Consider the following 21,757-nt stretch of genomic DNA (forward strand, 5'->3'; position numbering starts at 1 on the left):
AAATATTTCCGCATCTTTTAAAATTTTTGTTCCTTTCTCATAGTTATCTAAAATTTTGTAAATATATTTGAGGTAAAAAAATTCATCATTGGCAATTACTGAATTACATTACAATTCTTTTTCACAATACACGACTTAAATACAGCTTGTTCATTCAGTTAAGGAAGATGGCTACGTGAGAGAAAGTGACGTCATATCAGAAATGGATCCAAAGCTCAAAATATTAATGTCTAGAATTGGTAAGTGGGAGTTGCAATCACGCCAACTGGTGACTATATTTTGAACTAGCGAAAACGGGTCGGCTGATTAATGTCATATGTAAACTGTATGTAAACAAATCCGTTTCTTAAATTTTATTAATAATAAACATTAAAAAAGGACATTACCCTAAGTTCTATTAATAATAAAAAAAATGTTTTTATCAATGTGCAAAGTATTGGATTATTTGGAGTCTACAACGAGAAGCCGAAATTTTATTGAAGGCGAGCAAGTTGTCAATGCGAATCATTTAATTTATACGGGAATTTTGAGTGAAAATGAAGAGCAGTATGAATTATTATCATATTGTATACAATCATCCAATACTCGGGGAGATCCTCACGAAATAACAACAGTTATTAGTAAAACTGATAAGGTTATTTCCTCAGTGTGCAGCTGTACAGCTGGGAACAGTGGAACATGTAAACATAGTGCTGGTGTTTTGGTGTTTTGCACACGGTAAGTTTAAACAGTGGCATATATTTTTTCAATGTTTCTTGGTATGTAATTTCTACTACCAAGCCAAATTAATTATATTTTGATTATTTTTTTTTAGTAATGATTTGGCTGGCTTCAAAACGGTTTCATCAACAGACAGGAAATGTCTTTGGAGTGCACCTCGCAATGCTTGTTTGGAACAATATAATCCAAAGCCTTTGAGTGAACACGGCTGCTTCAATATAAAGAAAAATCACAAGGAACTAAGTGATGATGTCAAGAAGTCAATCAAGGAAAAACTTTTTTCGAAAAATTTAAAATCAGCTTTGTCAGAGCATGCGTACGAGCGTGAATGATTAATTTATTTATGATTGATTTTTTTTTTAATGAAAATTTTGTTGAAGTAAATTTTCATGAAAACAATTTTATGATTCACTGTTTATATAAACAATTGTTGTTTTTAATTTAATCAATTTTGTATATATTTGCCGATGAATTTAAACTTTTTTACTATTTCGATGGAATAATTTAATCAATTCTAATCATGACTTGTATGTAACATTTACTTCATCAAAATTTATGACTCTCTAATCATGTTGTGTTTAATTTTTATTTTCACACGTTTTTGAATGTATTTATCACAGAACTGGAAGGCATGCTCCACTGCAACAACCTACTATTGAAACTGTACCTCCTGAGAACTTACAACTTATCCAACGTTTGATTTCACACTCATTCTCGTCATCAATCCTACTCAATCTTTCTGAAAAACCCTTCCGACCACTGAGAGAATGTTGCCAGAAACTTTTAGAGCAATTAATTGGGAATCCTTATAATATTTGTTTAGAAACTCAAAAATTTTATAGTGTTTGGCAGAAAGAACGTCAATTTCGAATAACTGGCTCGCGATGTTACGAGTTATACACTTATCGAAAAAATTTAAAACCCAATTGGAAAAATAAGTCTATGAAATATTTCTATCCGACAAATATTAGCACTCCAGCAATGAAACATGGTCTAAAATTTGAACCTGTTGCTCGAGAAACATATCAAGAATTAAATCCATCTACCAATGTATTTCAATGCGGACTAATAATTTCTAGAGACAATCCGTGGTTAGGATATTCTCCTGACGGTATTATTTTCGATAAGGATAAACCAATTAAATTGTTAGAGATTAAATGTCCATATGAGGGTAAATCTTTACCTGTAAATGAAGTTATTTCTAAACTCAATTTCATTCAAACAAATCCAAAAGATGAAAGTATTTTGAGTTTAAAAAAAAATCATAAGTATTATGGCCAAATTCAGTTCGGAATGGGTATTTTAAATATTCAAAAAACTGATTTTATTATATTTTCTTCGTTTGATAAAAGTATGAAAGTTTTAACAGTAGATTTTGATAAACAATTCGTAAACGATTTATTCACATCTTTAAAATTAATATATTTCAATGAAATGTTACACTATGCATGCACAGATGAACATAAACAAAATTAAATGTTGATTATTTGTGAATAACCGTTCTTTAAAAATATTTTTAAATTTAAATAAATACCTGCAACATATTCAATTGTGTTTTCATTTATTATTAACATTCTAGGTGAATTACATAGTTTTAATGTAATATTACAAATAATAGATTTAATTTATAATAAAGTTATTCCTTTTCAGACAAAAATTTATCATCTTTCAAAATCGAAGAGCTTAAATTGACAACTGCACCAATTATTGTTAAAATTTCTTTGCCTTTCTTCACTAAACCAATTGGCATTCGCGAACCTAAAACTTTAAAGACTTTGAGTCGTTGATTAGAACGTTCCACGTGTACACGAGCTCTCGCTATTTTAGCGTTCAATCGTGATTCTTCTCTGGTAAATTGAAGCTGCTCTTTCTTAAATGGAGGCCTTATAAGCTTAATATCTTTTTCCTTGCATAATTTATCAACTCGAAACCCTTTATCAACCATTATTGCTTCACCTTTTTCTAGATAATTTAATATTTTGCATTGTTCAAATATCGCATCATCTGAAACTCTTCCTCCGTACATTTCACTAATAAATGATATTATTCCTCCAGGAGTTACTCCAGTCATAAATTTTATTGTGTAAGTACTTTTGTACCGAGAATAACTTGCTTGTTGACAGCATAGATTTTTTGGTCTTTGGATAAATATTTCAGTGCAATCTAGAACGATTCTCACATTTCTAAAATCATCAAAACATACTGGGAGATTCTTAGAAATTTCATCTTTATCCGGAAAAGGAATGCCTTCTTTCAAACAAACATAAAGCATATCGATTATCTTAAGGACTACTCTTCGACACTGTGATAAAGATGAATACTTAAACAAAACTGCCAAGATTGCATATGATAAATTATGCTTCAATTTTATGAATGTCATTATTATTTTACTTCGAAGGTTCATCGTTTCAAATCTATATTTAGGAAAGCCATCCTTTACCACGTCAATAATAGTTTTTAAGATATCAAAATTAATAATACCAGTTAGTGTGTTGAGCTCTTTTTCAGTTTTTAAAATATCACAAAAATCTGTGATTAAATCCCCGCTTTTAATCTGAACACCAATATCAACCAGGCGTTTTGTAGCCAAAATTTGGTCATTTTCTGTAAGCAGAGGTGTATCTTGAACTAAACTGATGGAACTACTTTCTCCTTGGTCATCCGGTTCCTCTGTCAAATTATTAGTATCTAAGTTATTAGTATCTAACACATCCTGATCTTGACAACTAAGCTGACTAGCTGGCAATACTTCATTCCTACTCTTATCTCTTCGTAATCTTCTTGTCTCTCTGTCAGTATTTTTGTTGGTGATTAATCTTGGTGTCTTGTCTGTAGAAGGTAAATTACATGAAGGAACTGCATTTTGTTTTAATCTTCGTTTGCCTTTGGAGCTTAAATCTACATAAGAAAGTAATGCCCTTAGTTAATATTGCAAATAAAAAAGTTATTAAGATAATTAAAAAACAAATATAATATAATATAATCACCTGGTGAAAAATAATCGGACTGTTTAAAATGCAAAGAACAAACTTGCATGTTATCGGTAACATTTTTACCAATTTTTAACACAATTTGCCACATTTTTCGGCAGTCTACTTTTTCTTCTTCACCGAACGTATTTATAATTTTTATGAAATTGTTTTTTTTAGGAAAAAGATGAAATCTGACATCTGAATCCCTACAAGCTTTACTCTTACATCCATACACACTGCAAAAAGCTTTACTTTTTGTTTCCCTCGGAGAAAAACGTACACCCGAATCATCAACAACACTTTCCATTTTAATTTTAGTTTGTTTCTTAGCTAACAATAAAAAAAACTCAATAATTGTAAATTAAAATTTACATTATCAATATGTTGAGCAATATCCATATGACAGCTGACCCGTTTTCGCTAGTTTAAATTTTGAACACCAGGCGACAGTACTTGTACTTACCACTTACCAATAGCAGTCTAGTAACGAAAGCGGTCAAACAAATGTTTATAATATGATATTGAGGATTTCAGATTACTCATAATTTCTCGTAACCTTATTGGTTAATGTCCACCTAAACCGAACGGACAAACTATAATGTTTTATCTGTACCCAACTCGTTCAAAAAGAAAACGATGGTAGACTGAATACTAATTCTGGTCATCGTAGTACATAGTTGAGCCTATACCACGGGTGTAAAGAAAAATTAACTTACAAGTTTTGGCCAGTATACGTTTTACTTTGAACAACTTCCACGAATCTTAATCGGTTCCAATACTTGCACAGCCTTGTAATATCGATTCATCGTTGTAAAATTAGGCCAGTAAGCTTCCATGGTCTCTTCAATTAGCCAATTACTCGCTATCAATTGAATTCCATCCTCAAACTCTACAATGACATAATTTTTGGATTGCGCCATGACTTTGCTTAAATTACACTGTAAAGAAATACTCTAGGTAATCAACATTTTCAAATAATAGTTACAGTTTTTCAACAAGATAATTTCAGCACTGTAAGCAAATCCTGATCATGATTTTTGTAACAAATATAGAACCACCTACACAACTATACTAATATGGGTGTATTGAAACGTGCATACGTCTTCAATGCTGAATATACACATTCAATAAAGCTTTTCGATTTTAAATTCTGCAAGTGGTTTGCTACTTTGCCAATAACTGGAAATAAAAAATGATACTTCGTTCTGCTAGCAATGCTTGAGTCTGAAATGGTAGTTCTCACAAGTTCTCAAATTTATCTACGCGAATACTATACAAACCAGTGAACAAAGAACTTTAAGAAGAGAAACAGGCAACACAACAATCTGTAGAACATTATAAAATCTCGAAACCTCTGAAATGACTATGAATTGAGAAAAAATAATAATTTTTTTCATAAAAAGTAATAAAACTGGGTTAAAACATGACTTTTTAGCTTCAAGAAGTGTCTCTACGTTTTACCCGAAAGAATGCATACTTTTTGAGGTATATGAATTTGAAAATTGCTTGGAGTTATTTTGATCTCGTGTGCACTTTATGTAATTCTACGAAGGTGTGCCCTCGAGGGGTCAAAAAGACACAGAATAATGCGGAACACAATTCGCAACACCTCGTATCAAGTTTTTTTCGTATAGGTACTTCAATTCTTCGAAACAAAACTACTATTCACACGGTTCGACACTCTATTCGAGTTGCGCAAAAATTTCCCGTGACTTGGCACTCACGCGTGCGCGAAGTAGAAACCACGCTATCGGTGTTACTTACTCTTAATGAGCCAAACTATGGCTATGACCGTAATACCTCGTAAATTTTCACGTGAGATTTAGCGTGATTCTACCTCGGCTACCTGCCCGTTTATGTTAGCCAAATATGGTTACGGAATCGTCTTAATAGCCCGAAATATGAGACATCTAGATGTTTTGCACTGAAGCGTCGCCATATTCCATTTTCGTTAATGTGATTTTTCTGTGTATATCAAGAATATCGCACAAATCGTGTAGCTTACAAGAAGAAAAATAGGAGTTAGAATGTTATTGCACTTACCCTGCATAGGTAGAAACAGCCCACGTGTCTTCTCGTTCACAAAACAGTTTGAATCGCTCGTCAACACCGTGACTGTTACAACGTGCCGAGCACGTGCCGAGTTTCGTTAGCTCTTGCACCAGTTACAGGTTAATACCGGCCGGCTAACTGCCACGCATGATTTTTGCGCATATGAGGGGGGGGCCGTGTTGCGCTCACGATGACGCGCTAGGGCCGTATGCGATGATAATGTGTACAAGGTCCCTCAGCGCAGGTATGTACCTAACGTGGGTACATCCATTTTATATTCCATTTTATTTTATTATTCATTATTAACATATTGATTGATGATTTCCTTCTTCTAATTCTTCTTCTTTTTCTTCTTTTGATTATCATTATCATTATCATTATTTTTTGTTCTCAAATTAATTAAGTTCTACATGTAGCATCGGAAAAACCGCGAAGTTGTTGGATCCATATGGCAATCTCACGTACTTTTGGCGAACATCTTCTAAAGGCCATGTTTTCAACTCTGACAGTTTTCCAACTGACCATATGTCAAGTGATGAAGAGTCGCATGGTTCAGTGTAAAAATTGTTTTTTTCCTCATACTCATTTCCTGTTAAAACAAGTATGCCTTTACGTGAGTCATACACAATATTTTTCACCAAAATTATTTCCCCATTCACTAAACCGCAACAGTTGTCCGCCAAGCTGTCCACTTTTAATTTAAAGTCTGAATAGTTAACAATCTTATATTGTGGATTCTCACAGCCGTCTGGCAATGGCCCATCGTAATGAGAAGACTGTGTGAGTACTTCGAATTTACAACTTCGTTTTTTTGATGTGGTACTTTCTGAGCTGTTTTCTATTTCAACATAGCGCCTAACAATTTGTTGCAACGGTTTATCACTTTTCCTTAGTAGTCTCTTTAAAGTTTGCATATAATTCTCAAACTTGAAGGCACTGAAGCTATCCAAAATACCCAAATTCTTAACATCTTGTACAATGTGGATGAGGCCGTGAATATTGTGACTTGCGCTGTGCCTTCCATAAAGTATCATAAATGATGTAACGAAATGTTTGAGTAGGTCGTGAGCATAGTTGAAAAGTGAAGTTGTATTGGTGCTGCACAAAATTCTTATTGCAACGTGAAGTGTCAAAAAATTCATGTAAACATCATATGGCAATACATCTTTCAGAACAATTGGACCAGTATATAACAAGAGCTGTCTATATTCTGTGGCTTTCCACTGTTTCACAAAATCAAGAGACCGTGGCTTCCGTGCAAATTCTAAAGGGATAAACCCCTTGAGTTTTTCTAAAGCATTTGAAATTGAAAAAACATTGCGATGTGGCAAACGGTATTTTAGGTCCCCAAATAACCACAAGTAAAGAAGCTTTCGCACAACTCCCAAGCAGACTAGATGCATATAGTCCAATGGTACATTTTTGATGATGTCAAAACGTGGAATTTCTTCAAGGCAACAATCTCCTGCATGATAATCATCGTCCGTTTTGTTTCTAAAATCTGTATCGGTTCTTTCCCGTGAAGTTAATTCTGGAAAGCAGATGCGTCCATTGGCATAGGTACCTTCAATTGTACATTTTGTGCAACTAGAATACCCAGTACATCCTTTGACATTCAAAACAAACGACTTCGCTGGAGCATCGCATACAAAGAATTTTATACTGCACGTGTACAACGTATCCTGAAACGATAATCCATTTTCACATAGGTCTTTAGCTTCTTGTATAAAATCTCGCATGAAGTCGCCGGCGACACCAGGCTTTTCATTGCCATAATATGCTCCAATCATAAATACATCATTAAACCCAACGATTGATCCCAGAATCGGCCATAGAAAACCCCTGGACGACTTTGATATGGGGAGACCATCAATACCAATGGCTAACTCAATATCAGTATCTATTTCACTTGAATACTTGACAAGTAATTGATTCAATCCACGAGCAAGGCCTAGATGAATATATTTTCCTGGGTGAACATCCGTTGTAATCGTAGACCTTGGTGTTTTTAGTAGAGTTCTGGGATCAGATGGTAAGTGCGAATGACATGGATGCTGCCTTAGCTTCTTCAATAACGACGATATAGCCACATGTGGAATTCTGTTGCATACCGCCCACTGAGCAAGAAAAGATTGCAGGTTGTAATCCTCAGACGTAGGTACAGGAGGCTTTTCAACATATACTGACTCATTGTCAGCAGTAGCTAACTCGCTGCTCTCCGATGAGTCAGATGAATACCAAACTTCTGGTTCGTTATATGGCTCTTCAGCCACAATGGATTCATCTGGATGTGTGGCGTTTTCATGATTTTTATCAGAGATATAACAAGATTCTCTTACATTTTCACTGAATATATTCTTCTCAGCGCAGCTTGCAAAATCTGATGTTTCTGACAACACGGAAGCATTATTATCAGAAGAAGATATCAGTCGCATTTCATCCATATTCGCATCATTACGTTGGAAAATGTTTAGGTACTCTAGTGAACTTTCCTCATTGACCTGCCGCCGGAGTTGACGCTCAGATATTTTCCGGACAGGCTTCAAAGTTTTTTCTTTGGGCATGTTTTTAGAGATATTGTATCGACTGGAACGGAGCACAAAATTCGCGACGATTATGCCAATCTTTTCTCAAATTGTTAGTGTAACGGAACACGTAACCGCTATTCATGAAGTTCAAGTTTTTATTTCAAATTCTGGATCACTATTCACTTTACTGGTAAACGTTATTATATGAAATTTGTTGAAGATTTTGATATTTTTTTCAAAATTCTCTTCGAGAATTCGGAAAACTTATGTGCCTGAAGTTCTGAAATTTCCCGGTTTTTCCGTGGAAAAGTTCCCACAAATGGAACCTCGAATATAGCAACATTAAGGATTGGTTGTTATAATCAAATTCAAATTTGGGGAACTTTTGTTGAACAACTAATCATATTATAATATGAAAGCCTGTTGACATTTTCGATCAAATTCAGAACTTGAAGCACATGAAAAATTTTAAGATCTGAGAATTTTTTATATTATTTGGAAAAAAAACATACCAAACCACAGCTATATAAATGCTGGAATGAAATTTCAGCAGTAAGTAAGGAGTTTAGAAAAATTTAATATGATAGTAAATTTTTTGTTTGAGAGAAACACGAAATTGTCTGAGAATTTCAGAACTTAAATTCACCTTGAATTTTTTTTTATACTTTATATTATCGTTATTATATTATTGTCACTATTACTATTGATGTTACTGCTGTTTATTGTTATATATTATATTATATATTATATATTATATGTAATTTATAGATCTTTGATGTTATGCGATCAAATTATTAGTTGCACGTAAAGACTGATGTGAAAACGGAATATAGGTTAGGTTGGATCTGCTACAACGGTGTTGCGCACATATTCGGCGCATCCTGTATATATTTAATATTACGAGACAGCAAAGCGCGCAACATGTGATGTGCCTCAACCAAAATACCATTGCGGTCGATAATTTTCAAAATTTTTCCGGCTTTATAAATGAGATACTCCCACATTATTTTCTCGTAGTAGTCTGATGCAACATAATTCACTACAAAGATATCGTCAGAAGATATCATCAGGATATTCTAAGGATGTCCTATTTGTGTCAAAAAACTAACCAACTCATGAAATCTTGTGAGATATCCCTGGGAGCTCCAGAGGACGTCCAAGACATTCCCGGAATATTCGGGACCTCGTGAGGATATCCGGGATATCTTAAGGACATTTGGGATATGTTTGGGATATCCCGTGGACGTCCTGTGTTATGTGGGGTCGACCTCAGGGAGGACGATGATGTCAATATTTATGTGATTAAATCTTGAGTCGGGAACTTCGATGCTTGTGTGAGGTAGTCTATTGTGGCGTTGAACTTTTGCTTTTTGACACACTATACAATCTCTGGACCATTTCAGCGCGTCTTTTTTAATTCCAGGCCAAATATACTTCTCTTTAATCAGCTTGCTGGTGTTCCTGCCGCTTGGATGTGATAGACCATGTATTACATCGAATGCGACTTTCCTCAGTTCAACTGGTATATACGGTCTCACTGTTCCCGTGGATACATCGCAATATACTGGAGTGTCAGATTCAACGTTCAGTCGGTGCATATTTAGTGATCTATTTGATCTGATGATGTTTTGCAGTTCTTCATCGTTTTCCTGAGCAACTCTAATAGTTTCAGCGTCGAGACGAGTTGGCATGTTAATTACATTGACACGCGAGAGCGCGTCAGCCACCACATTTTCTTCACCCTTTACGTATCGAAGATCAGTTGTGAACTGGGAAATGTAACAGAGTTGGCGAGCTTGTCTCGGAGATGCTTTGTGTGGCTTTTGGTGAAAAGCGTATGTGAGTGGTTTGTGGTCAGTCTTGGTCATGAAGTTACGACTTTCCAAAATGTCTTGAAAGTACTTGATCGCTGCGTAGATCGCTAACAACTCACGATCATAGGTACTGTATCTCGTTTCGGTGTCACTAAGCTTCCTTGAGAAAAATCCTACCGGTGACCAGCTTCCGTCGACAAACTGTTCCAATGCGGCTCCGATTCCTGTGTCCGATGCATCCGTAATTAAGGCGAGTGGTGCTGTGTTTGATAAAAACTTGGTCAGCGCTATAGATGCTATGCTGTCTCTGCACTTCTCAAACGCTTCTTCTGCTTCTGGAGTCCATTGTATGATCCGGCGATCATTTTTCTTTGAATCTTTCAGGTATTGATTTAGTGGTGCTTGCATTTGTGCTGCATGCGGTACTAGGCGGCGGTAATAGTTTATTGAGCCTAAGAAAGTTCTCAACTCCCTGATTGTCTTGGGTTTTGCGTAGTTTTTTATGGCTTCTACACGCTCTTGCGGGGGTTTATGACCGTCCTTGTTGATCGTGTAGCCGAGGTATGTCACTTCTTCTTTCCCAATCGTGCATTTACTGAGATTAATGACATATCCGTGTTTTCGCAGTCGCTCGAACAAAATCCTCGTGTGTTTCAGGTGTTCTTCGTGATTCTTTGATTTTATAATTATGTCGTCGACAAATGCTTCAGCGAAATCCAAATCTCTAAGAATCTCGTCGATATTGCGTTGAAAAGTCTGTCCTGCGTTGAAAAGTCTCTCCTGCGTTGCGCATCCCGTATGGCAAATAGAGATGTTCAAATAAGCCAAACGGTGTCGTTATTGCTGTTTTTTCGACGTGTTCCTCTGCCACCGGGGTCAAGCTGTATGCTTTCTCCATGTCATACACTGATAGCACCGTTGTCTCAGGTGGCAGTTGGATTAGGTTCTGTATCGATGGTGGTGAGTAGTTATCTGGGATAGTTTGCGCATTTACTTTTCGGTAGTCCCCGCATAATTCCCACTCACCTGATTTTTTTGGACGAAGTAAAATTGGACTCGCCCATGGACTCTTTGACGGACGGATGACTCCTTCTTTCAGCATTTTGTTAATTTCCTTTTTTGCTGCTTCCAGTTTTTCCCCAGCTAGTTTCCGAGGACGTTCTCTTACAGGTTGACCTGTTGTGTGGATATAGTGCGCGAACTTTGGGTCAATGTCTTTCCTTGATCTCGTTCTCGGTTTTGTTATGTCAATAAATTCCTCTAGGAGGTCTTTGTATTTCTGTGAATATTCATTTTGAGGTAGTTGACTATCACAGAGTGTAGAGATACCGTATTCGGATGCTTGTTTGAGTTCACCCGGTACTTCTAAAGATGTCTTTGGGTCTATCAGTCTTCTTCTCTTGAGATCGATTAATAATCCATAATGAGCGATCAGATCAGCTCCTATGATTGGAGATTTAACATCAGCTATGATGAAATTCCAGTCAATATCTCGTCGAACTCCTAAGTTTAATGTGATATGACGTTGTCCGTAAGTGTTTATCACAGTTGAATTTGCGGCATACAGTTTTTGCGATGTTTGACTAGCTTTGTTCTTGGTAGTCGTACGTGGTATGACAGATACGACGGATCCCGAGTCTATCAAACCTTTTGATTGGTTGTTTTATCGTATACGTGGAGGCGTGATTCACGATTTATTGCACTGTCGCCCCTGGCCTCCGTAGACGACAGTGTTACAAGTTTCCCGGTTGATGGTTCGGGTTTTTTGGTCACCATGGTCCGTGACATTTGTACGCAGCGTCCCCGAACTTATGATGATGATAGCATTTACCATCTGGGTATCGAGGGCGTGATCTTGATCGTGAACGTGGTCTGGTTTCTTGTGACTTGGTCTTGTTTGTTTCACGTAGGTCTTTGATGCTGATATGTATATCACTAATCATTTTTTCAATTTTGTCTAGTCTCTCTTCGTGTTGTTTGTCTGCCGAGTTTTTAATTGCGCAAACTCCTTGAGAGTTTGTAGTGTTTACAGCTGTGACATAACCGCCCGCAAACTCCATCAGCTTGTCAGCCATCTCCGCTAGCTCATTCAGGTCTACGTCGTGTGCTACTAGTAGAATGTTTGTGACGTTCTGTGGCAGCAGACTCATCCATTTTGTTCTCAGTAGACTGTCGGTTGCTTCATTCTTGCCTAAATCTCGCATTTTGCGCAGTAGCTGAGATGGTTTCTTGTCACCGAGCTCGACCTCGGACAGGAGTCGGTGTAGTTGGCGTTCTGATGATTCAGAGAAACGTTTTATTAGTGTTTCTTTCAACCTTGTGTATGACTGGTCATCTACTGGTTGTTCGATGATATCGGAAATCTCGTCCACTGCTTGTTGATCGAGAATTTCCATAACCGCGTCGTATTTTGTTCTTTCCGTGCGAACGTTTCGCTTACGGAATATTGATTCAATCTGCGTGAACAATAGCTGGGGCTTGCTTTTCCAGAAGGGAGGTAGCTTGTACGTAGCAATAGTTGCGATGTCAACTTGTGTGTTACCTGGTAATTGTCCGATGTTAGCTAGTGGGTCAACTACAGGTTTGCTGTTCTCAACCGTTCCATTTCCGCTTGCATATCTGCGAGCTGCTTCTGGAGATTTTCTATCTTGTCTTGGTCAGTCTCAGACATTTTTCTTTTTTATAATAGTTTTCCTCGGGGTCACCACTGTAGGGATTGTGTTATGCGGGGTTACACACACACCAACGACGAATACCTAGTTATGTATAAATATCATATATTTATTCAATGTCCTAAAACTATTACAGCCCAATGATCACTTTTGTCTGAACTTTGACCACGTGCTACAGCTGTGGCCTTTGTTTAGCTAATGGCGTCGATGAAATCAGTTTTCACGGTCAACGTCTGTTTCCGCCGACTCCGCTGCTGCTGGTTGTCGCCACCGCCTTGAGCACTGACGTGCTCCCTTGCGGTGACAGTCGGTACTGCCGATCCGGGTGCCACAAATCTCGTCCTCTGCGCAGCTCCATGACGTCTTGGCGGTGAGCGTGGTGCTCCCTCGTCGTTAGTCGGTCCGTCGCAAGTTCGCTGGTCAATTGTTGGCGGGGTGAAGGGGGAGAGGCTGCGGCGCGCCGGCCGCCAGCGGGAATCGCGTCCACCTTGGATTCCCGCGATGCGGGGATCTGCGTCGGCTCCCCCTCCGCAGCCTCGACATCCTTCCTTCGCAATTGTCGCTAGTCCGCCACTTCGCAATTTCCTCGAATTCGGTGTCGACTTCTTGCCTGATGCCGTCGTAGCTCGAAAAATAAAGAAAAACAAAAAAAAAAAAAAAACCTGTAATATCTTACGCTAGTCGCTAAGGTGTCCCCTCTCGTAGTTTCGGATGCGTGACTCTAGTCCTGGCGCTCTTTTTCAAAAACTTCGCGACTCAATTTCGGAAATTCCTAAATTTTTGGTTCCGCCCAGGGTTCAAGGAGCCCCTTGTAACGGGCATCAAAAATGCCACGTTACAGTACATAAATATAATAGCTTTGTATATAACTTACGTGCAATATTTCTGTGATTTATGTTTAGTTAGTTATATGTATTACTGTGCTAAAAATTTGCTAGTCATATCGTTATAATTATATATCTGATTATTCATTCCAGGAATACTTTCTGCAGTCGGACCAGACTGCGTGTATACCTATATATTATGTAAATATTCTATAGCCTATTTTTTCATTACTATCTGTGACCTGCACTCGTGACGTACTACTTTCCATAGTTTGCGCTTTCTATAGAATTTATTTACCTATATAATGTATACAATGCTCGATGCTTTGTTATATCAATTTTCTCTATCAAGATTACTGTCATGTTTCACTTATACTGTTTCAATTTAATTTCTATGAGATCCTTCTCTTATAGATTTCGTGATTATGTTTATTAAGTTCAAACGAGTTTAATTTTACTTTTACCATTTTATATTATTCTTTATCATTTTGTATTTGTTTGGTGCAAACCCGATCATGGTTGGGAGGTAGAGACGGGTTAGGCGGGTCTCTGTTTGATAGCGACCTCCACGTGGTGAGACCTGGGAGATTGATGATATTTTCGTTGTTATATCATGAATTTGCTCACAGCTATTCGTTGCATTTTCAATTCAAAATGACCTGTGACGACGTCTGGCCGGTATTCGTAAATAGTTACGTATTATTTTCGAGACTGTATTAGGAATAGCTCTCAGCCGATTAAGCTATGCTTTGAGCTGACTCAAGACAGTCCTGCAAATCGAACCTGACTATGAATACCGGCTATTAGACTATTACCAGTCACGTGATCGCATTGCGTAGAAATACGGACGCCGGCGAATATAATTTTCGTTGAAATATTAAGAATGTATATCTATATCAACATACGTATAAGGAATTCTACGTCACGTCAATCAAAAAATAACCTCGTATTTTTTCAATCTATTCATACTTTTTTTCACATGAAATAAAGGTAAAAAGAATCGACACGCATTTTGGTGTTCGTCCGAATTATGTTTGTTTTCGAAAGTTACAAGACAATCATTCAATTTTGATCCAAAAGGAGCTCGGATATATCCGGTTCTATTCGACGTAAAGACATCATTTACAGTGCATTCGGAAGGTGAACGAATAGGCTTTCATAAAAAAAATGCAATGTTGAACATTATTGGAAATCCCAATTTTTATAAACAATTCAAATGTTTGACTATTTTTACCTCATTAATGACAAGTTTTCGAATTATAAAAAAAATAGTTTCGGGTTCCTTATTAAATTCTGTATTACTATTAAATTTTTCAAGTGGAATCTGAAAGGAGTCTACTTTTTTTTTATATTATTCATCAGGTGCTGCGTCGTGCCGAGCGCGATACACTGGGCCAGCGGGTTGCCACTCAATGCTTTAACATGGGACCCTTATTCGACACCAGATATCACATCATTGCCAACATAATCGAGTTAAATAACGAAGTTCCTAAACCTTATAGAACTTTTTAGTGTATCGAAGCGCTCTCTGTAGCCAAACAAATCAGCTAACTGACCTATTCACAGCTTAAGAACTAAATTACCACACTTGTGCAACGAGTAGGAAATAGCATAACGATTTAATTTTTGGCCTCATGTCCTCAAAGATCTACGATCGAATCCAGCGAGACACTAACAAATTTATTTCTTTTTTTTTTCCTATTAATTCAATTGGAAAACTATCTATAATATAAATATGTAAAATTAGGGGAAATGAGATAAAATAATTGTAAGTAATAGATAATAAAAAAATTAATAATGAATAAATACAAAAATAAATTTTAAAAAATGACATCGATACTCACCATCAAAATAATTAACAAAAATGTTCCTGCTTAAAAATACTGATTGAAAAAAATTCAAAAAATTTGTTTTATGTAAATTGTATATCTATATATCTATATGTACATAAAAAAAATTACGTTTAATTGACATTATTAAAAAAAATTCAAATCTCATTGTAGTGAATTTTTTTTCAATCAGTATTTTTTATAAGGAGTATAACAAGTGTAATATAAAAACTTCAAATTCATTAAGTCTTGTCGATGAAGAATGGTAAATGGAAAGTAATAAAGTAATTTCTGTACTTTGGTTTATTAATTAAATGCCAAATATTAAATAACAATTTCAACAACGTTAGAGATTATTTCGCAATTACATGTAGAATACGATTATAAACATACAATCATTATTTTAATGTATTTAATAGCTTATTAAAATATAATACAAGCAATTAAATTGCAATCATATACGACTTATATATCACAGCTATAACTGTAAGTTTCTAAATAATTATGTACTAATTGAATGATTAAACGAACTTACCTGTAAGTGAAGTTCTATCATAATTGTATGTAGCGCCTCTTCCGAATAGATCATCTTGTAGTACCCCCACTCCACGCCAGTGTTACTACATGTTTACAGTAAAACTAGAAACTTTTGGTCTCCTCCGTTGGTCTATCTGTCTGGACTATCATTTCTTCAAAGTATTTGCCGTAATATTTTGGGTTTACCTCTGTGTACACAGAGTTGGGTTACCTATGGGTGGGACTGATCTATTCGGAAGAGGCGCTACATACAATTATGATAGAACTTCACTCACAGGTAAGTTCGTTTAATCATTCAATTGTATTTCGCGCCTCTTCCTCTAGATCATCTTGTAGATGTTTAAAGATCATTACGGCACCAAAACACGGTGAATTGTTGAACATGAATATATTCTCAAGTAACAAACAACCCAAAAGTGTAGTACAACTACACCCAAAACAAAAAATAGCTACTCGAACGAATGAAACTTCTTATTTATCTAAAACTGCTTTGGCAAAAGCGTCCTTATCGTTACACACAGGTAAGTTATAGAATCTCGCAAAGGTCTGAGAGGCTGAGGTCCAACCTGCCGCTTTCTTTATGCAGTCTATATTTACTCCTTTCTTATCCGCCGCCGACGTCGAAGCATGCCGAGTGCTATGCGCCGAAAAAATATTTGTGTCCACGCCACTCTGTTCTAACATACTTTTCACCCACCGACTCAAAGTCTGGGCTGAAACCGCCCCGTATGGTTTCTTGATTGCAACAAATAATGCTTGTTCGGCGCCCCTGAGATCCTGTGTCCGCTTAAGATATGCCACCAAAGCTGTTGCAGCGCATATACTATTATCTTTCTCGTAGAATGGTACATTTAGCAAAGGTTGTCTTCTGTTGGGCCCCGAAGTCTTTACTTTATCCGGAACTTTAATCTGTATCTTTTCACCCAGGTTCTGAATATTCGGTATCTTAATTAATGAAAGAGTCTGCATTCGTTGACCCGTGACTAGTGCGAGTAGGGTGACAACTTTTAGCGAGAGGTTATTGAGCGAGATCTCTTCGTTAGGCATTAGACTGGCCGCATAATCCAGGACAATCTTAGGGTCCCACGTTTCGTCGTACTTGGGTTTCGGAGGACGTAACTCAGACACTCCCTTAAACAGTCTTTTTACTCTAGGGTCTTGCCCCACGTGAGGTCCCAAAACTAAGGCTAACGCCGATCTTAAACAATTTAGGGATCCGTAAGATGCTCCCTTGTTATATTCGTTGGTTAGTAATAGTAACACGTTTTCAATCGAATTATCGAAAGGGCTGACGTTCCTGTCTGAGCAAAAAGACCACCATTTCCTCAACGCGCCGTCGTATTGCTTCATCGATGAATTGCGGAGCGAGGCCAGCATCAAATCGAAGGATTCCTCGGGGACATTCCTTATCTGGAAGGCTTTCCTGATAATATTGCGGCCACCAGGGTAGTCTGCTGCCATAACGGATGAGGTTCCCTGTTCGCGGAAAGTAATAATTTCGAGTTAGGCTTAAAAATCAGCGGCTCACTAACACAGAGGGCCCGGAAGAGTGGATACCAAGCTTGTCCTGGCCAGTCAGGGACTACAAGAATACCCGTTGCGTTTTCGTTTCTAATTTTTCTCAGGACTCGCGGAATGACTATAAATGGTGGAAATGCGTAGAAGAAAATCGTTTCCCACGACATAGTAAAAGCATCTACGGCTGTACAGTTCGGGTCGCGTAGCCAAGAGACATATTTTTTACATTTCGAATTTATTCGACTCGCAAAAAGATCGATCTCGGGTCTCCCGAATTTCTGGACTATCGAATGAAACGCTGCGTTTGACAGCTCGAATTCGGTTTCGGGTTCAAGCCGACGTGATTCGAAATCCGCCTCCGTATTCTCCTTCGTACTAATAAAGGACGCGAAGACCCAAATTCCCCTTGTCTCGCACCAGTCCCATAACGAACGAGCTAGACGGTTTAATTCTTTAAAACGGACGCCACCCATTCTATTAATATACGCCACAGCTGTGGTGTTATCCACCCGCAAGAGGATATCGCAGTTTCTCAAGTTATCGGCGAAACATTTCAACCCGAAAAGAGCCGTCTTGAGTTCTAGTATATTAATATGATTTTCCCTTTCTTCTTTACTCCAGAATCCATGAGATCTCTCGCTTCCACAAGCAACGCCCCAACCTGATAACGACGCGTCGGTAAAGATTTCCCGACAATATTGAGGAGCTTTAATTGAATTTTTTGCGGAGAGGATAACTCTGTCCCACCATTTCAGATCCGAATGAAGATCCTGAGACAGGGTCATATAACCGTCGTAATTTCCCTTATTTTGCTCCAAGGCAAGGTATCGTGCTCTCTCGAATGCCTTTGTGTGACCCAGGCCATATCTAACCGCTGGACAACACGAGACAACGCTACCGACAAATTCTGAAAACTCGCGAATTTTACAACGTTGAATACGGCTATATTTTAAAACCAATTGTTTGACTCGTAATCTTTTCTCCCTTGGAAGCTCGATAGTCATACTTAGCGAATCAAACCAAAACCCGATATATTTACATTTGTTTGTCGGAATTAGCTGACATTTTTCGTCATTAATTGTAAATCCCAATTTCTGCAAACGCGAGCACGTGACTCGAACGTTCGCTTGACATTCCTCAAAGGACCTACCGACGAGCAAAAGGTCGTCGATGTAGATGACCGAAAAATACCCTTGTCGCCTCAGATCGGTCATCACAGGCTTTAGCAGTTTAGTAAAAACATATGGCGCTGTGGCGAGCCCGAAGGGCATACACGTAAACTCATAAAGCTGACCCTCGAATTGAAATCTTAAAAATTTTCGGTTAGATTTAGCAATTGAAATCGAGTAATAGGCATCTTTCAAGTCAATTTTTGCCATAAAACAACCCCTGCTCAAGAGATTTATAACGGTCTTTCGATTTTCCAATTTGAAGTGTTCCGTCTGAATGAACTCATTCAACTGCTTTAGATTCAGAATAAATCGAGAACCACCATCCGGCTTTGGTACCCGGAAAATTCCAGAAAGAAATTCGCCGTGAGTGCTGTCGCACTGGCGGATAAGCACCCTTCCGTTGCAGCTTCGCTACTATATCGGCCATCGCCCCCCTTTCTTTTTTGGAATCGAAGATTCCCCTCGGAAAGGTAGACTGACATGGCTGAGACTCAAAGGGTATCTTGTAGCCCTCTATCCACGATAATATTAACGGGTTACGCGTTAGCTGTTCCCATTCTTGTCTAAAGAATCTAAGTCTTCCGACAGTCGAACTTACTGGTTCTAATAACGCTTCCGGTTGTTGCTCCGCTCGGACTTCTGATTGTTTTTCCAGTTGGTCCCGTTCTTGTGGTTGTCTCGGCGGAATGACGAATATCCTTGATTCCTCGGCTCCTTTCTCCCGCCTGACGTCGTAGCAAATCTCTGGTTGTTCTGAGGACGACGCGGCGGGGCTGTCGAGTTTTTTGAATTCTTCTGTCCCTGTGGCTTTTGAGGAGCTTTCAGCTCCTTGCGCGAGCTCTCAAGTGCCTTCTCCGCCTTTAATTTCTCCTCCAATTGTTGTCCGAACAGCCATTCATCTGGGACAGTAGCGTTCAAGGTCTCCTTACACGACACGTTTAAGTTCGCGAGGATCAGGCTTTTCCTTATGATCGACTCGTCGTGGAGGAGGTCAGCTAACAGTCTCGAAGCGTCGCCCAATAGCTCGAGAATGAGTAATTTTTCAGCTCCGCCCTCTAGAACTCTCGAGAAAACCTTTACGATTGCGGCGAGACACGCCGTGATCTTCGACTGCTTTGCGTGAATCCTCTCGTCTCTCTTTACAACCGACCCATGTAAAGACGCCTGAACCTCGGGATTGACTCTCGGTGGATCGATGATGACGCAATTGGACGGCGGAGGGTGCTTTTTTATGAGAGAGACTCTGTCCTCTGTGGGCAAACCCGTCTTTAGGATTTCTTCCAAACGAACTACTAAGTCCTTAGGAATTGCTTCTGCCAGAACTCGATCCTCCAAGAAGCGTCTCCCTAAGATCTCTAGGATCGCGGGGTCGAGTGAACCCTCACAGATCGCTGCCTGGGTTGACTGTGTTTCCTCGCCAGCTACGCTGTGACTCTGAGAAGGATTCAGGTGGAGAGCGCTAGCCTGAATCACTGGTTCTGTCACAACAGAACTCTGCGCAGTCTGCTGGACCAGCAAGTCAGCTGCGCTGGACCCCTGCGGAGCCCCTGACTGTGTAACCGTGACAGTCTGTTGGGTTATTTTGTTTATCGCAGGAGGATCTTGTCCCAAAACTGCCTGCGTAGCAGTATGATGGACCACTTGTCCCTCTGCGGATGAGCTTGACAAGCTCCCAACCTGCGCAGCGGTCTGATCGACAAATTGCTCTGAAGGGCTGTAAGAGAGTTCTCGCTGTATCGATTCGTCATACACGCTGGATCCTTTCGAAGAGCTTCTTCGAAATTGGCTTCTTCCTCTGCTTTTTCCTCTGCTACGCCGTCGCCGATTGGCCTCTGACGATGGGGACATTGAGCTTCGGTGACGTCCTGTCAACGAAAGTAAAAACAATAATGACGACGTTATTCCGCGGTTGTCAGGTATGCGTCTGAAACCTATAGGTTTTCATTCATTGTTTTCTGCCCCCTGGTTAAAACGTTTAGCAATGACGTCGGGCATGTTTTGGCCGAGTTCAACTCCCCTTTATAGGTTAGGGCCTAAAGGGTGCCTCGAGAAATGCGCCTTGAGAAACTCTCCTCCGTGTAGGTTAGAGCCTACACGGGTGGCCTCGAAACATTTGCACCGGTCTGAGTAATAACTCCTCGATATAGGTTAGTGCCTAAACGAGTGACCATCGAACGCCAATCTCTGCCATATAGGCCAGCGGCATGCCGATGCATCCTATCGAATATTCTGGAACATAAAGGAAACATAAACTTACGACGTCTCTTTTTGTGACGCTTATTGTCTCGTATTTCCAAAATCGCATCCTCCAGTCGCCTCAGTCGCTTCTCCATTCGATTCTCCTTGTCTTCTTCCTCGTCTGAATAACCTCGGTATCTTTTCTTGTCCATGATTAAACAATTTGTAAACACCTATAAAAGGCACATGTGGTTTCACCGGCACAAAGATGAAGAATGATAGTCCAGACAGATAGACCAACGGAGGAGACCAAAAGTTTCTAGTTTTACTGTAAACATGTGGTAACACTGGCGTGGAGTGGGGGTACTACAAGATGATCTAGAGGAAGAGGCGCGAAATACAATGACAATGATTACTTATGATAACTCTGTTGAATTATACGTAATTGCCATACTGCACACATACAAATGTAACAAGATATATCCATGAGTGAGGATGCGCGCGCCGCTAGGTGTGTATAGTATGTGAGTGTGTGTGTGTGCGCGCATGTATAGCGTAATACAGTCAGTCAGCCATGTAGATAGAGAGAGAGCGCATCTCGCTATGGCTTATACATACATATTGTAATCCTCATGTATCTTAAGAATCTTTCACAGTTATCAATAAATAATTTAATTATTGGATCGTTATATATAATAAACCTCACGAATATATTTATTTCAATGATCCAACCTCAATATTTAACATGGTGGCAGAGGTCCGTGGTTGTGAAAAAGTGAGAGGTTAAGGTATACACGTGGTGTAAGAAAAACTGCAAAAGTATGAAAAAGTGAATAGTGAATCAGGTAAAGAACAATAAAAAAATGAAAACTGTGAAGAACCGAGTAAAATAAAATGATAATTTAAACGAAAAAAACGAACTTTTGAGACAATGGAAACAC

The 21,757-nt window shown here is 38.6% G+C and overlaps 3 protein-coding genes across 4 annotated transcripts; 1 reads left to right on the forward strand and 2 right to left on the reverse strand.

Annotated features, from left to right (window-relative positions):
* The first annotated feature begins 236 nt into the window (after positions 1-236).
* LOC124297059 (uncharacterized) lies at positions 237-2,233 on the forward strand. Of its 2 annotated transcripts, XM_046747657.1 has the most exons (4): positions 237-325; positions 435-717; positions 815-1,036; positions 1,341-2,233. In XM_046747657.1, the coding sequence occupies exons 1-4, from the start codon at positions 310-312 to the stop codon at positions 2,194-2,196; spliced, it is 1,377 nt and encodes a 458-aa protein (XP_046603613.1). In that variant the 5' UTR covers positions 237-309; the 3' UTR covers positions 2,197-2,233. The 2 variants fall into 2 exon arrangements, with proteins under 2 accessions (XP_046603613.1, XP_046603612.1); XM_046747656.1 differs by having other exon boundaries at positions 252-717.
* A 123-nt stretch (positions 2,234-2,356) lies between these two features.
* On the reverse strand, positions 2,357-4,042 carry LOC124297112 (uncharacterized). Its single transcript, XM_046747756.1, has 2 exons — positions 3,708-4,042; positions 2,357-3,618 (listed from the first exon to the last, which is right to left on the reverse strand). Exons 1-2 carry the CDS (start codon positions 3,997-3,999, stop codon positions 2,357-2,359), a joined length of 1,554 nt encoding a protein of 517 aa, XP_046603712.1. The 5' UTR covers positions 4,000-4,042.
* A 13,309-nt stretch (positions 4,043-17,351) lies between these two features.
* On the reverse strand, positions 17,352-21,028 carry LOC124297113 (uncharacterized). The gene is made up of 3 exons (XM_046747758.1): positions 20,896-21,028; positions 19,237-20,503; positions 17,352-17,424 (listed from the first exon to the last, which is right to left on the reverse strand). Exons 1-2 carry the CDS (start codon positions 21,026-21,028, stop codon positions 19,242-19,244), a joined length of 1,395 nt encoding a protein of 464 aa, XP_046603714.1. The 3' UTR covers positions 17,352-17,424; positions 19,237-19,241.
* Positions 21,029-21,757: the final 729 nt, after the last annotated feature.

Source organism: Neodiprion virginianus, chromosome 2, assembly GCF_021901495.1.
Source record: "Neodiprion virginianus isolate iyNeoVirg1 chromosome 2, iyNeoVirg1.1, whole genome shotgun sequence".
Taxonomy (NCBI): Eukaryota; Metazoa; Arthropoda; class Insecta; order Hymenoptera; family Diprionidae; genus Neodiprion; species Neodiprion virginianus.

Bases quoted from the DNA above. Each gene is read 5' to 3' on its own strand.
- LOC124297059 (XM_046747656.1), top strand. From the start codon at position 413: ATGTTTTTATCAATGTGCAAAGTATTGGATTATTTGGAGTCTACAACG. The intron at 718-814 runs GTAAGTTTAAAC...ATTTTTTTTTAG, and splicing joins GTTTTGGTGTTTTGCACACG to TAATGATTTGGCTGGCTTCA. The intron at 1,037-1,340 runs GTACGAGCGTGA...TATTTATCACAG, and splicing joins TCAGCTTTGTCAGAGCATGC to AACTGGAAGGCATGCTCCAC.
- LOC124297112 (XM_046747756.1), bottom strand. From the start codon at position 3,999: ATGGAAAGTGTTGTTGATGATTCGGGTGTACGTTTTTCTCCGAGGGAA. The intron at 3,619-3,707 runs GTGATTATATTA...TTTCTTATGTAG, and splicing joins GTCCGATTATTTTTCACCAG to ATTTAAGCTCCAAAGGCAAA.
- LOC124297113 (XM_046747758.1), bottom strand. From the start codon at position 21,028: ATGGACAAGAAAAGATACCGAGGTTATTCAGACGAGGAAGAAGACAAG. The intron at 20,504-20,895 runs GTAAGTTTATGT...TTTCGTTGACAG, and splicing joins GCGTCACAAAAAGAGACGTC to GACGTCACCGAAGCTCAATG.